Below are 14,885 nucleotides of genomic sequence, written 5' to 3'. Positions count from 1 at the left end.
TTAGCCTACAATATGTTTTGCTACGATGTGCTCCCATAGGAGTGGTGGAGCAAAAAGCATTATGTGGGTAAAGGGGTAAGTTGTTGAAACAAGGCTTATTACGAGATGAGAGCTAATATTGAATGTGAGATGCTGTAATGTTTCAATTATATACATTAAGTTCTGCTGATGTATTAGACGAATGTGTAATTGCTGATTCGTATGTTATTTGTGATAGAACGATATGAATGAGTTTAATAAATCCGCAGTTTTGTGAGTTTCATATAATATCAATCATGGCTTTTAACTGGTATTTATATATCTTTTAAAAGTTTTTTTTTTATGGCAGAGTAAGCAGAGGAGCAGATGGGCCACCTGATGTTAAGAGGTCACCACCGCCCATAAGCACTTGTAACACTAGATAAGAGATGTTACAGATGCTTTGCCGGCCTTTCAGTGACATATACGCTCTTTTCTTGAAGGCCCCAATTTCGTAATTGTTCGGGAACACCGTAGCTGTAGTTAATCTTGAAACAGAAAACATCAATCTAATCTGAAATCTTTTCTGCAAAAAGGTCACACAAGGTCAGGAAATTGTCCCTCGAATACTCCAATATCAATAGTTTTGGATACAAACATCGTCACAGCAATTTGCCCATAAATGTACAAGGCTCCGGTGGTGCATGGAAATAGGCTAGCCTGGGGAAATCTAGTCTTGGGGTGACGGCGAGACGAGGGGCTTGTGCAAGTCAAGTGTACAAACAATATATGGTCTAGTTTCTTGTATTTGATTCAAGAGCATGAGTTTTAATGCGTTTTTTTTGTATGGGTACAAAATTATATTAAAAAAAACGATTAGATTTTCTTTGTTTCGAATTTATACCATGTCATTTACATTGTTACTTACATAACATGTGCGATATCTTCTCCGGTACGAGGTGGATCAATTCGTGCCGAATCGTGCTCGACTTCCACAGTGAAAATAATTGATTAGAATGTTACATAATTCTGTTTTTCCATTTCCATTTAACACATAAATATCCTTGTTATTCACCTATATTCAAAATATTATATCAAACCCCTGTCGCGTTTCAGCTAGTCAACAATTTCGTTTCCAGTCCCGTCACTAGACGTTGCACTTATAAACAGCGTGTTTTCACATTCTTGCCATTTCTTCAGGACTTTATGAACATTTTTCATTAAGTTGTCATATTATATCATGATGAGAATGCACCCTTACACCGTGTCGCTAAGGGATATTAAAATGTTCGCGTACCTTTTACTTTAGCTTATGCTTTGTAGTTTCCTTTCGGGTGTGATACGAATATATATATAGGTAAAGTACTAGACGCTCGTCTCGGCTTCGTCCGGATATCAAGATTCTTTTTTTCCCAAAGGAGCATTTAATCGCGTTAAAAAGTATCCTATCACTCAAGTCAGCTAATACCCTGTCTGTATACCAAATGTCATCAAAATCCGATCAGTAGGTTCAGCCTGATTGGCGGACATACATAAAAAAAACTTCCACATTTATAAAATTAGTGTGATTCTTACGTTTACAGATCAATAAACAATCATCGATATCATGAACAATTTCGTGGAAAAACAGCTATAAATGATAGTCTAAAGATTATTTTTAAATAAAAAAAAAAAACATAGACGTATGTTCTTCACATAACATAATAATAATATAACAGTATACCTCTAAAACTAGAATACAATGAGTTGTTTCAAATCCTAAAGCTCATTTTGTATCTTTCTACACAGAGAGAAATATTTATTATTAATTTGAATTGAATATAGTTTTAGATCGTCAACATGCTTATGTACATTTTACAACTAAGTAAGAGAAGATAAATCATTACTTCCAAATACTAATATTATAAATGCGAAAGTTTATGAGGATGTGTGTGTGTTTGTTGCTCTTTTACGCAAAAACTACTTAACCGATTGCAATGAAATTTGGTACGTAGACAGCTGGACACCTGAAATAACATATAGGCAACTTCTTATCCCGATATTCCTACGGGATACGAACTTACGCGTGTGAAACCGCGGGGCGCAGCTAGTCTTTTATAAATGCAAATAAAGGGTTTGTTTTTTTCTCTTTTACGTGGCAAAAGAGTGGTTTGATAAGATTTTTGTACCTGGACTTCGTTAGCAGGGTAAAGTGACCCAGGCTATTTTTTACTCGTACCGCAATGAAACGCCTAATTCATATGAGATTTTCCTTTGACCACGCGGGCAAATTACTGATGTAGCTTTTAAACATATTTTTCTTTATCTCTGTTACATATTTGATATTTACTCGATTCTGGGACTAATTATGAACTACGTCTTTTAAAATCATTCAAGTCAAATTTGAGGAAGGAATAGACATTTATTTATTTATTTGTTCATTGGTAATCCAACAGCTTTACATGTTAACTAGATTATAACAATATGTTTAATTTATCAGTTAACCAATAAAGGCTTTAAACATATTTATCAAGACAGATTATTAAATAAGTGTACATTTATAAAAAGAAAAACTAACAATTACTTCATATTCCTACATGCTTCTGTGTTTGTAAGTGTGTTTGTTTGTGTATGTGTACCTACGTGTGCATTACTGTTTCTTATAATACAATAAGGTAAGACATACATTCTTAAAGAATAAACACACACACTATATTATAAAGCTTGCATGTCACACATGTTTATAAATATAAAACAACATATATAACGATTTATCGCTGAGCTGGTGTGCAAAATGCGTCGCGTATATTCATATCATTCAGAATTCAAGTCTCGTATGTACTTACTAATGCTAGCTTTTTCGTAAGCGGCATTTTGATGTGATACGTTAATATTTAAATGTGGGGGATGCTATCTAGTGTGTTGCTGGGAACTGATTTTTGTTGATATTATAATGTTTATTACATTTTATCGTACGTTATAACTGATAGAGAGATAAGTTTATTTACTTATGATATAGAATACTATTTTTGATTTATGTGTTAACCAAGCATTTATTCGGTATAGGCTTGATGGTGACTTAGATTAGTTCTAGGGAGTTGCAAAAATAAAAAAAATAGATATAGTATGATATCTGATAAATAGCAATATGTTAATATCTTAAAGGATATTAGTTTTTATTGTATGTATGTAAGAATAATTTCTTATTCATCAATCATAATCATAAGTCAAAAATGATCAATTAATCTTTAATGGAAAATGCAAAGATATTTAGTATAACTAAGATTCGTTTTTATACAAGTGAAATACTTATTTAAAAAATTTACACCTATTTTTCTAGTTCCAATAAGAAGCGAAAAGTTAACCCCCTCTCTTCACTGCTATAAAAGCGATTGATGGAACATTCTAGAGCATTTTGATTTCGCAAAGGTTTGAAATAATATTAGCGTTAATGACAAAAAATACGAGTCCATTGAGGGGCATGGGGCGGGCGCCGGGAAAGCCTCGGAGTGGCTCTCCTGAGAAGGCCTCCATTACGATCCGACAATTAGTGCGCCATTAGAGGACAGCCCACGGAATTACGTGGCCAATATAAATAATACAAATGGATGTAGTTGTGTTTAAAACAATCTTTTTAACATTATACATAAATGTTGATTATATTTAAAACATTTAAATATTTTGTGCTGTGGACAAAAAATATAAAAACTAAATTTTACTACTAGAATAACTTGTGTCATAATGCATTAGGCTAACGTGCAAGACACTGTAATACTGCAACTAACAATGAGTTTAGGATATTCACACGAATTATTGGTTTATGGAGAGAATATAGATTTATATGAGGTTATAGTTATATTTTACAGCAACGTATTTAATGTCTAGTATTTATAAACCGACGTTATGAGCTTAAAAAGGGTTTCACAGACTTTCAGGTTGGTCTAAGCAACCCGTTTGTTATAGATATTATACATAATATTCAATGATATTTCTTATATCATATTTTGTATACATTATTTTGTTTATAACAACTAATATTTAATACGTAATAACCCAGCACGATGAAAATGGAATATTAGGGAGTCCTTTTATTTTAGATAAGAAAAAAGATATATTAAATACTATATAAAATTTATAGACAAAAACGCACGCATAGTAACTGACCTACAAGAGAAATAAAATAATAGGTAGGTCTCTTAGACCCAGCCTATAATATAGCGAAGTTCAGATATTGCCTTTTTCAACCAACGTTTCCAAAAACGAAAGAGATTATCAATTCTACTGGATTATTTATTTGATACTTGATAAATCCGTGGGTTTTCAACCGATTGACGTGATTCTTTGTGCATTAGATAGGAAATCGTAGACATTTGATCCCATTTTAGAATCTTGACTGACATCTTCCTCCCCAGGAAAGTCGGTGATATTTTTGCACAAAATATTTATTAATAAAATAATTTGAATGTTTAATATTATGACGTAAAAATTATGTCTATTTATAACATAAGAAAAACGAATGAGCGGCTTCTACATCAATGAGAACAAACTTCCGCTCATCCCAAAAAAATAAACTGAATGGAAAGAAAATGTTTTGGAATAATTTTCCCGCCGAAGTGAAAAATTGCAAAATTCAGATGAGTTAAAAATAGGCAAAGTTCTGCGTTCGAATGTAAAAAATGTTCACCTTTTTTCCTGGAAATTATTATTTATAAGAAGAAACTAATTAATTACATTTTACACGGTTCTGCCTGCCTCTTGGTACAGTGGTTAACGCAGGTTGTTGCGTGAGCGTAGAACCGAGGAGACCTCAGATCGATTCACGGTGGAGACGCTCAAAAAACAAATATCTCTCGGTTTGGCAGCACACAGAAGGCTTGTATTTACTTGTCCATAAAGAAAGTCGATCAGATTATCTGCCCCATACCCCCCACTAGTAGACACGGGACTACACTTTTACACGGGTTTCGGTTCAGATTTCTTTGAAGCACATACAAGAACCACGCCAATTGATTAAAAACTCATAGAGCTATCGAGTCTCAAAACAAAATTTATTCACCTCTGAATATCTCATTATTGATCTTTTTTATTCTTGGAAATGTAGTTAGTCTGCTTATAATTCACTACTTATCTGATTTCGAAAAGACTTTTGTTATAAAAGTTGTCTTGTATTATATTTATCTTTATCCTGAGTTCATCCGGAATGAGAGAGCAGCAAATACATATAACATAAAGTGTAAATATGATTTTAAATTGTTATCTCACTAAACAATAAATGATAATATAAAATGCCTCTAGTCGGCCGGCAAAAGGACATCGGTATTTTGTTATGTTTAAAAATCCGTTTTGAAATCGAGAGCTGTAAATTCAGCACGTTATTCGAGCGTATCGCAAGGGACGGCGCCATTTTTCAAAAACAATCGCACATAAAACAGTTATTCAGAAACAATCACATATAAAACAATGAGGCGTGTCGACGCGCTTCGGACAAATGGACGGTTGTATGTCAAAATTCGTAATACATTGCGGCTCCGACGCCGCTAGACATCAATGCGTATTTTTTGAACGACGTAACTGATTATTAATTAGGCGATATATTACTTTTGTAATGGTTTAATATATTAGCCGTTGGTAGATTGGCCTGTCAAAATCGATAATTAGTTCGAATTGACGTATGGACAAAAATAAGTGGTAAAACGACTTTCCAAGTTATTTATAACTTTAGTTTTTTCAAAATCGCGCACATTTAAACTATGGTACGAGTTCGTATAGGTAAATAACATGCAATATATTTTAACAGCCATTGCTCCGAATCATTCCACTGCTATGTATTTCGCTTCTAAATCATAATTTACAATACCGTATCAAATTTAAAACCAGAAAGAAACCAAAAAAACACATAAACAAAATGTTCGCATCATATCGATTAGCAAAGCGACCGCAGCCCAACCAAGAAGCGCGGTTTACGATCCATGTTGGTACATGGCTCGACTGATTGCCCCTGAAAGGGCGTACAAACAAAAATAAAAAGTTGCTGATTAAAACGCGGACAGCACAAAGCGATTATCAGAGCGTGCACTGTCATCTATTACTTGCCCGCTATTGTTGCATCGATGGAAGCTTTGATATTGTAAATCTTTTCGCGGTGGATGCAGGTGGAGTGGTTTAGGAGTACGCTTCAAATTTTATGTCGCATTTTAAGGGGATTGTTTAATACAGTACAGTACACGTGTTATAAATAATAATAGAATAGTAATATAATAAGATTTGATAGTGATATCTATGTTACTTACATCGTTATAGCGATTTTATTGTTATATCTAAGTCGATCTTTTTATTTTAATTTATGTTAGAAATTTTTGAATTTCAAACGGGTAATTTTATTAAATAAATTAGCTGTATCAAAAACATACAAAATCTTATGTATATAGAATACATGTAGTACACAAAAATGGCAGCCCAACGTTATTAAGTATTGTACAAATATTTTAAAAGCTCGTGATATGAGGGGCAGTGAACAAAAATATTTTACGCACATACCATCTCAATTAGAACGAAATAGCTCGTCACACGAAACAAAGCGTAAAGCCAACAATATAATTTCATACATAACATTCACGGTTTCAGTACATTTATAAGCCGCGATAGAGTCGGATAAAATTAGACGACATAATTAACCCAATATCATTAGGCTAGACCAAACAAAAGTCCCTCCCTTCTAATTAAAGCAAATATTGTGTTTTGTTTTTCTTTATTGGGACTTGTTAAAACAATTTTACTTAATTACAACTTGGGGCGAATTGTTCGATGGGCGAGTACCTATTTCGTGAAAGTTTCGTCTGGTTTTAATAAAATTTGTTGTGAGTAGCGCGCATCGGCGCCGTACCATGAACACATTATTATATTTTAATATAGATTTTCGAGTAATTTTGTCATATTATTCATCATATTCGAACAGTATATTGTTCACTGCTGCATATGAGATAATAAATTGTTATTTAATGGGAATACGGCTCACACGTTTTAGACCAGTTTTAAACTGTCATTGCTGTTCTAAGTATGAAAGTTTCTTGTGTATTAGTTGCTCCTTTCTTTCTAATGATCATTAGTCTAAATATAATGAAATTTGCTACGTAGTATCATATCACGAGAATTTTCCTTAATTAACATACCTAACATAAAATTTCACCCCGAAAATATACTAATTAAAGACAAACTTTTCTCTCGCAATAACACGTACTTATATCTTTGCACGACAGCAATTCTGTATGGGAAACCACACAAAATTCCATCCCTTATTAATTCTATCCCTTGAATTTTCAAGGACGGATGTTCGGTTCGGTTACCTGTTCAAGCGTAACTACATAACAAATTATCTATTTTACAGACAGACAACGTCAGGGTTACTTTCGTCTTAATTCATCACAATTTCTTATAAATGCTTATTCTCAGACGGGTAATTTAGATGCAATCATACGATTACGATACATCCCAATATACGATGCCTATTTAAAGATATAACACCTTTGGCCTTGATTGTAAGTAGTCATAATAATTAATTAGTCCATATATGTTCCCACTGTTGGGACATAGGCCTCCTATGAAGGTTCATGTCATAGTCCACAACGCTGGATGTGCGTGTAGATGTCACATCTCGCCGACCTTTGGATCATGGACATGCCGGTTTGCTCAACGTTTTGAGTGTGTGTGTGTGAATGTGTTTCGAGTGGTAATGTTATCCAAATGTGCAAATAAATTGAAAAATCTATTTATTTCCTGCACGCACACCTGATATTGAACCCCCGACTACTGAAATTCAGGTCATAATAATTGTAAGTTATATTATTATGCTCTCTACTTACATCATGAAGCCACGATAGCTTCCTGGCTGGTGGGTTTGCTCTCACGTGGCATTCGAAGTAAACATCATCTCCTTCCTTAATGTCTCCAGCTGCTAGCGAACTTCCTAATCTTAATTTAACTACAGGCGGATCTGTAAAGGTAATGTATATTATATCGCGTTGTAATATGTAAAAGTTTAAATGAATAAGATTTGAATGGATTTTGCAATGTAATTGAAATGTTTTTATCTGATTTAAATTATCTATAGCTGCACTCTTATAGTATGAATGTACCAAACTGGTGGACTATAATACCTAAGTGGTTATATATTGCAGCAGCTGTACATTAATACAGCTATTACGTAAATTCTCTAAAATAGGTGCAGTAAATATTTAGGAATATTAATGTTTAAATAACTCATCTGACGTTACGTTTAACATAAAAAATATACTCAGTAGAGACGTTTGAATAATCAAGATAAGATCAAGTAACATACACATGATATAATAAAATTGTAACGGTAAAAAGTCTATGCTATTGAATAATTATTTTCGTATGAAGTTCTATATGAACTCCTGCGCAAATAGTCTTTGTGTGTATCAAACAACTGTATTATAATACAGTTATTGTCGTAGAACAGATAGAATTAACAAATAAAGCTACTTACATACGACATTTATAGTCCACGATGTCTCCATAAAAAGTGTCGTGACGTTTGGATTCTCGGCACGACACGTGATCGGCTTGCTGTCGTCATCCAAAGTAGGAACAAAGCTCATTACACTTATTGTCAGGTTGTCTCTCAACTCCTCCTGTGAAAGAAATATTTGGCAAAATCTAGAAGATTCTTAAAACATTTTCTTTAAATTAGTAGTCAGTGAAGTTACAGCTTTCTAAAAAAAAAGTGAAGTCCCGTGTCCCCTAGTGGGGTATGGGGCAGATGATGTACATCTGTTTCACTGATCGATTTTCTTTACGGACAAGTAGGTGATCAGCCTTCTGTGTCCTGCCAGACCGAGACATTTTTTTTTTGTGCGTCCCCACCGGGAATTGAACCCAGGACCCCTCGGTTCTACGCTCACGCGTTAACCACTGTACCAAGGTGGCGGTCTAGCTTTCTAAGGATCGAATAATTTTCTAAATTGGCCTAGTTGTTTTCTTGTAAAAATATTACAATCATACATACTAAACCATAAAGAAATAGATCATAATGTTTTGTTAAAGCGTAAATTTTGTATAAATCTATTTACAATAAACAAGTTTTGACAGATTAGTTGAGTTAGTTATAGGTGAATTTTTAAAATCATTTTTACCAAATGATATCGAAATTTCTATTCCTCAACATGATGTGCATTTGACATTAACTTCAGGGAGCGTACCATGAAATGTTTTTGCAATTCAAATTTATACATTCTGTGAGATGGTTATACTGAAAATGTTTTGCTTGGATGTCTGCAAAAAAGCGAAATACGAGATTGCATATTTATCATCACTACACAACATGTGACTATATTTAAGACTAGCTGTGCACCGCGGTTTCGGACACGTCGTATATGATATTATTTAGCCTTTTATAATAGCCTTCCTCCATGAATTAGTGTTTTATTTTATATTGTTAGTATTAAGATGTAGATAGAACAAACAAACAAACTTTCCAGCTTTCTATTAAGAACACGTTTAGATAAAAAAGTGAAAATCTCATATTGGAGTTTCGACAATCGCGTTGCAAGTTGAACGGTTTTCTTATATATGCGTCGTATTAAAAATCGGGAATATATAGTAAAACAGTTTAGAAGTATCTTCGAGGAATCAGATAAGACAAACACATATGTGTTTATGTGTCCTTTTTGTAATAGCCGGCAACTGAGCTGATGGTTCGCCTTATGGTAAGCGATCACCACCGCCTGAATATTCGCAGAGGTATAAGTGTCATAAGAAGAGCACGGCATATAGGTCAAATCTAATGCCACTCTCAAATAAAATTTTTGACGCCACCTATATCAAGTTTAAAACTAAAGACAACAATAATAACTCATTACAAATTTATAACTAGCGGCTAGCTTCACCGTGGTACATAATATATAGCCTATATATTGAGGGATAACGTATACATCCAAAGGTTAAACAAATTGAATTCAGTCTTTATATCTGTAGTATAAATTAAACCAATAAAATAACAGATAACAAACAAATCGCACCGAGACACAACAAACCGCTTTAACACTGAAAACCGAGCAAATTACTCACGTCACGTTACTGGCCAATGAAACAATAATTCGAATCGCGTCAATGGCAATACAGGGAACGCATAAACATGTCAAAATGCAGCGCTCATGAACGATTCAATCGTAAAATATCATCGAGAAGTGACGTGCAACAAATTCCGTGGAAACGCACGCAATGCCTGCGCACTATGCTTAGTTTCAGATACTGTGATATATCGCAGAATGCTCAGCGCTCCTGAGTTATATATTCGTGGTTTATCATGCCCAGGTGTAAACTATAGTGGTGATGACATTCGAGACTAGAAAAGATGATTTTCTGTAAATAAGATTCTGTTGGAGATGCTTTGACGCTCGCAATATGGCGTGTAAATAACGTCTTTATTTTGATAATTTTTAAGACTTTTTTTTTGGGTTAAGCGAAAAATTAAGAAAAAAAATAAGAAAGAATTTTTTCTATTCTTTCAAAATTTCTCGTTTATAAAGCATTTCAATGCTATAAAACTAAAAATTAAAAGAAAGAATTTTGTACACAATTGGCGGCCTTATAAGCGGCCATAATCAAATAGAAGAGAGAGCTATCAATACAACCTGAGGGTTACCTATGATTAGTCATAGGAGTATATATTATGTCCCTACTGCAGGAACAGGCCTCTTATGAGAGCAATATAACTATGTGTATGACATAATACGAGTGGTGGAAAATAATTCATAATTTTTTTTATTTACAGAGCGAGCGAATCACCGTCGATAGCAATGCTAATGAAGCGAAAGTTTCAATACATCTATATATATAAAATTCTCGTGTCACAGTTTTCGTTGCCATACTCCTCCGAAACGGCTTGACCGATTCCTCTGAAATTTGCTAAGCATATTGGGTAGGTCTGAGAATCGGCCAACATCTATTTTTTATCCCGATATTCCTACGGGATACGGACTTACGCGGGTGAAACCGCGGGGCGCAGCTAGTTAACATATATAATATGCCGCATTAGCCAAAGTCCATACCAACCCTCTAATCACTAATTATAACTATCCAACTCCCCAAACATTTTGTACAAACAACGTATTTAATAACGCGCTAGATAAAACTAAATATCGGAGTTCATAATTACATTCACGTTGTTCGTAAACAGCAGTTTTAGCTATAGTTCTGTTCAAAGGCTTTGTTTGAAGTTGTGTGGACTGTCGTTGCTTGTTCGGTTTGCACCTGAATGCAATGCGGAGTCTGCATAAAACGCTTGCGGTTTTAATGTGAATGGAATAATAATACGATAGGTCTTCGTGTGTTAACGGGATCAGGTGGAAACTTAGGATACAGGAACTGCTGTAAGTGGATCGCGTGTGACTTGGAAGAAATGGTCAATTCTTATTTTCCTTTGTGTCCCCATAATTTATAGACATACACCTGATATACATTCGTATATGATTATCACAATATGTTAAATCTTTAAAAATAATTTCTTTATTATGTTTTTCTTGTCATTTCATTTCACAAAAAACGTATATATTTTAATATGTAATTACAATTCTACATAAACCTTATTTAATATCAAAGTTATTATTTGTACAACAAAAATATTTGAGCATACTTTCATATATTCTACCGAAAGCTTATATAATATTACTGTTTGCATACATTTCATGAATATTTCAGTGGTCTACCTCTAGACTTCAGCTATAACGTCTTTCAGAAGATCACGTCGGAACCTATTAAGGGTACTATTGTTCAGGCCTATATCGAAACTTCGCACATAATTCGCTATCGATTATGTAAGCTTAAGCAAATAGTTGTCCGGTCACACGCCACGTGATCTCTCACCGCAGATTAATGGCTCCTACACACTGCGGGACACTATGGAGTCATAGGGTTGTCAACTGAATAAAGTTCTAATGTTAATACAAAAGAGTGAGGGTATAATTGTAGCTATGATCTGTCACCGCAGAATAACTGCCTACACATAGTGTTACATATGTAACAAGATAATATGGGAACGTAGGGTTGTCAGCTGCTAAAAACTTCTAATGAGAATACAAATTGTCATTATGATAGGTAGCATAGTTAAAGTCAAATATATTAAACGTGTTATGTATCAATAGTTTTATGAGGACAAAATAAATTTGGTAATTTAGAAATGCCATAACTTCAGAAATAGCTATGTCTTTCCCAAAACATCGGCAGTCGACTTACTTTAACATGGTGCATTTCCTTCAACTTGGTTTAAGTTATAATGCCGCAGTTTTTACTTCTGGAGTTATGAAGTGTTAGTATGCTAAGCAATCTAGTGTTAATAAATGAATTAATTAAAAGTTTAATAAATCGTTAAGTAAATAATTATAATTTATTAAATATTAGGTCATGAGGTCGAAAATGTAATGAACTTAACAACCGGCTGAAACTGTGGTTTTAAAGCCACAATATTTGATATACAAATGATTGAAATAAATAATTAGGTACTTATATAATTTCTTATGAAATATTAGAAGTCAGTGTAGACAGCCCTGTTCAAACATCTGGTATTGTGTTAATATATTATACAATTTATACTAGACCAAACTTCAATACGCATACCTTTGGCTATAATGACTGAATTCCTGAGACCTTAACAGATGATCTTCTATTTACTTAATAGTTGGAGGTTATTTCTATTCTAAAAACTGAATAAGAATAAAGATGCTACTTATACAAGAGCTATATAAAAACACAAACTGTATTACATCATAAATTGTATTTTTAGCACCCGACGCGTAAGGAGGGGTATTATGAGACGTCAGTATTCGTAAGGTAATTTTTAGCTATGTTTGACGAAAATGAAAATCGGTCAATGATGGCGCCCACCACAAATTGTCTCACTAATATACACAGCTCTCTAGTAATAAAATACAGTGTAAAAATTTTTAAATTCAACATTTCTGACAGGACTTAATTTGAAATTAAATTTATTGTTGTACAATCTTGTTGTGTGATTAGTTTTACGTCTGTACTATACATTTAGATATAATATTATACGGATTGATTGAAGCAAACCTATAATTATTCTAGAGCTATAAAATGAAGCCCGCGCGTGAGGATTTATAATATTTCTTGTGGTGAAAAGTAAAACCATTAACCATCCACATTTAAAGCCATTTCTCCATGCGAAAGCGAATTAACTCCCCATATAAACACAATCGCGGTTGAAACGTTCTTTTCGAATGAGCACCAATCCGCTTAGCGGATTTATGCACGTTCGGTCGCGATTTGTCAACTGCTATCAATAATGCAGCGATTATATCGCGCTCGTTCATACTCGGCTGGCTTATCCTGTCCTTTTTCATCGCAGCCATCACGTTAGAACGATAAATCGTAAGAGCGAGGCGCCTCCCCGCGAACGATCGTCACGTGCGCTTCAATGGATGTTATAATTCTAGGAATAATTTTGAATTCTTTCCCGTTGTCACTGTTCAACTCGTAGAGCAGCTATTGTTGTGTGTTTTGAATTCGCATTTTTAGCTTTCTAGTATTATGTTTGCTACGAGTAAATTCATATAATGGTGCTGGTGTTAGACAATGACGCACACATATATGTTATCAACACATGCGTACACGTCATCGCAAATCGAATATGCAATTTACTAAAGGTCCATTGATTGTACTAATAAAATGAACACTATTAAATTACTATGTTGCTTAAAGAAATATAATAAACAAAAGATTTGATAAATTTATACACTAGAATACATGGTTTTAAATAGTTTAAACCAATATTAACGGTATCTTTGTGCTTTTTTCTTCTTTTGTAACATTATGTCTTCAACATACAATCACTTTTGCTTATACCCTGAAGTTAATACATTTTACTTGTAGATTATATACTTAAATGCATATGAAACACGCCTTTAGCTCATGAAATCCCCTTAAGCAGTAGACACTAATTTCACTGACTTGAATTAGTTGCCGTTAACTATAACTAATTTCCACATGTGAAGATAAATTGAAAAATCAATTTATTCCCTGCACGCTCGCCCGGTCTCGAACCCCGACTTATCGATTTTGAAGTCCGAGGTCATCACCACTGAGCCACCACCAAATAAATTCCTATTTTGCTAAACTTCAAACTATCTGTTGGTTTGTTTCGTAAACTTAAATAATAATATATAATTTTGATTAAACCGCTACAGAATCATAATTGAACGGTTAGTCATGAAGCGTTGCAGACAATTGCAACACGGAATATCTTAATTGCTATCTTATTTATCAAATAGCGTGCGAAAATACCATCCCCATCTCAGATATCACAAAAGCGTATACCACAAACCAAAAGCGTCAATGTCCACTAAACGCCAGAAATTGATGCTCCGTTTGCATAGGCCTTAACATCGATAGAGCGTTTAGGCAGACTATTAACGACTGTGATATTTTGTAGCGTAATATTTAGTTTATTATTATAAAATATTGTTTGTATTAGTTAATCTATGGGTTATGTGGCTGTCAGTATCAAGTATAAGCATCTTTTGCATTTCGTATTTACTGTTCTATCGTTTATTGAAGCGAAAAAGAAAAAAAATCATTACATTACATTTCGTATGTTTAGAATCCATTGTAATGAAATTTTATTTACAACAGTGTCTATAAAATGTATAAAACAAAATAGAAAATTATCAATGATTTACAGATACACCTAACACTCAAACAAATTTCGAGATTTCATTGAAGTTATGTTCAAACGCCTAACACTACGCACACAACCACAAATTTCACTCCATACATTTCTATTTAAACCCACAGTCATTAGCAAACTAAAATTCAACCAACATATCGAGTCAGAGTATAGCCCGCCCTAAACATAGCTATTACATCGGCATATTGAAGTACAATCCCGGGAGGTATCGAGTCGGTACACACTC

General features: G+C 33.8%; 1 protein-coding gene across 2 annotated transcripts in view; it reads right to left on the bottom strand.

Annotated features, from left to right (window-relative positions):
• Positions 1–14,885, bottom strand: part of LOC119829243 (nephrin) — a 336,867-nt gene that overhangs the window by 69,174 nt on the left and 252,808 nt on the right. For both annotated transcript variants that reach the window (XM_038351653.1, XM_038351643.1), the window contains exons 8-9: positions 8,444–8,588; positions 7,797–7,927 (exon numbers count right to left, since the gene is read on the bottom strand). In XM_038351653.1, coding sequence (XP_038207581.1) covers positions 7,797–7,927; positions 8,444–8,588 — 276 coding nt within the window. The remainder of the gene's footprint in view (positions 1–7,796; positions 7,928–8,443; positions 8,589–14,885) is intronic.

This window comes from Zerene cesonia, chromosome 1 (genome assembly GCF_012273895.1).
Source record: "Zerene cesonia ecotype Mississippi chromosome 1, Zerene_cesonia_1.1, whole genome shotgun sequence".
NCBI classification, from domain to species: Eukaryota; Metazoa; Arthropoda; class Insecta; order Lepidoptera; family Pieridae; genus Zerene; species Zerene cesonia.
Note: the sequence above shows the minus strand (reverse complement) of the source record. Positions and strands in the feature narration are given on the sequence as shown.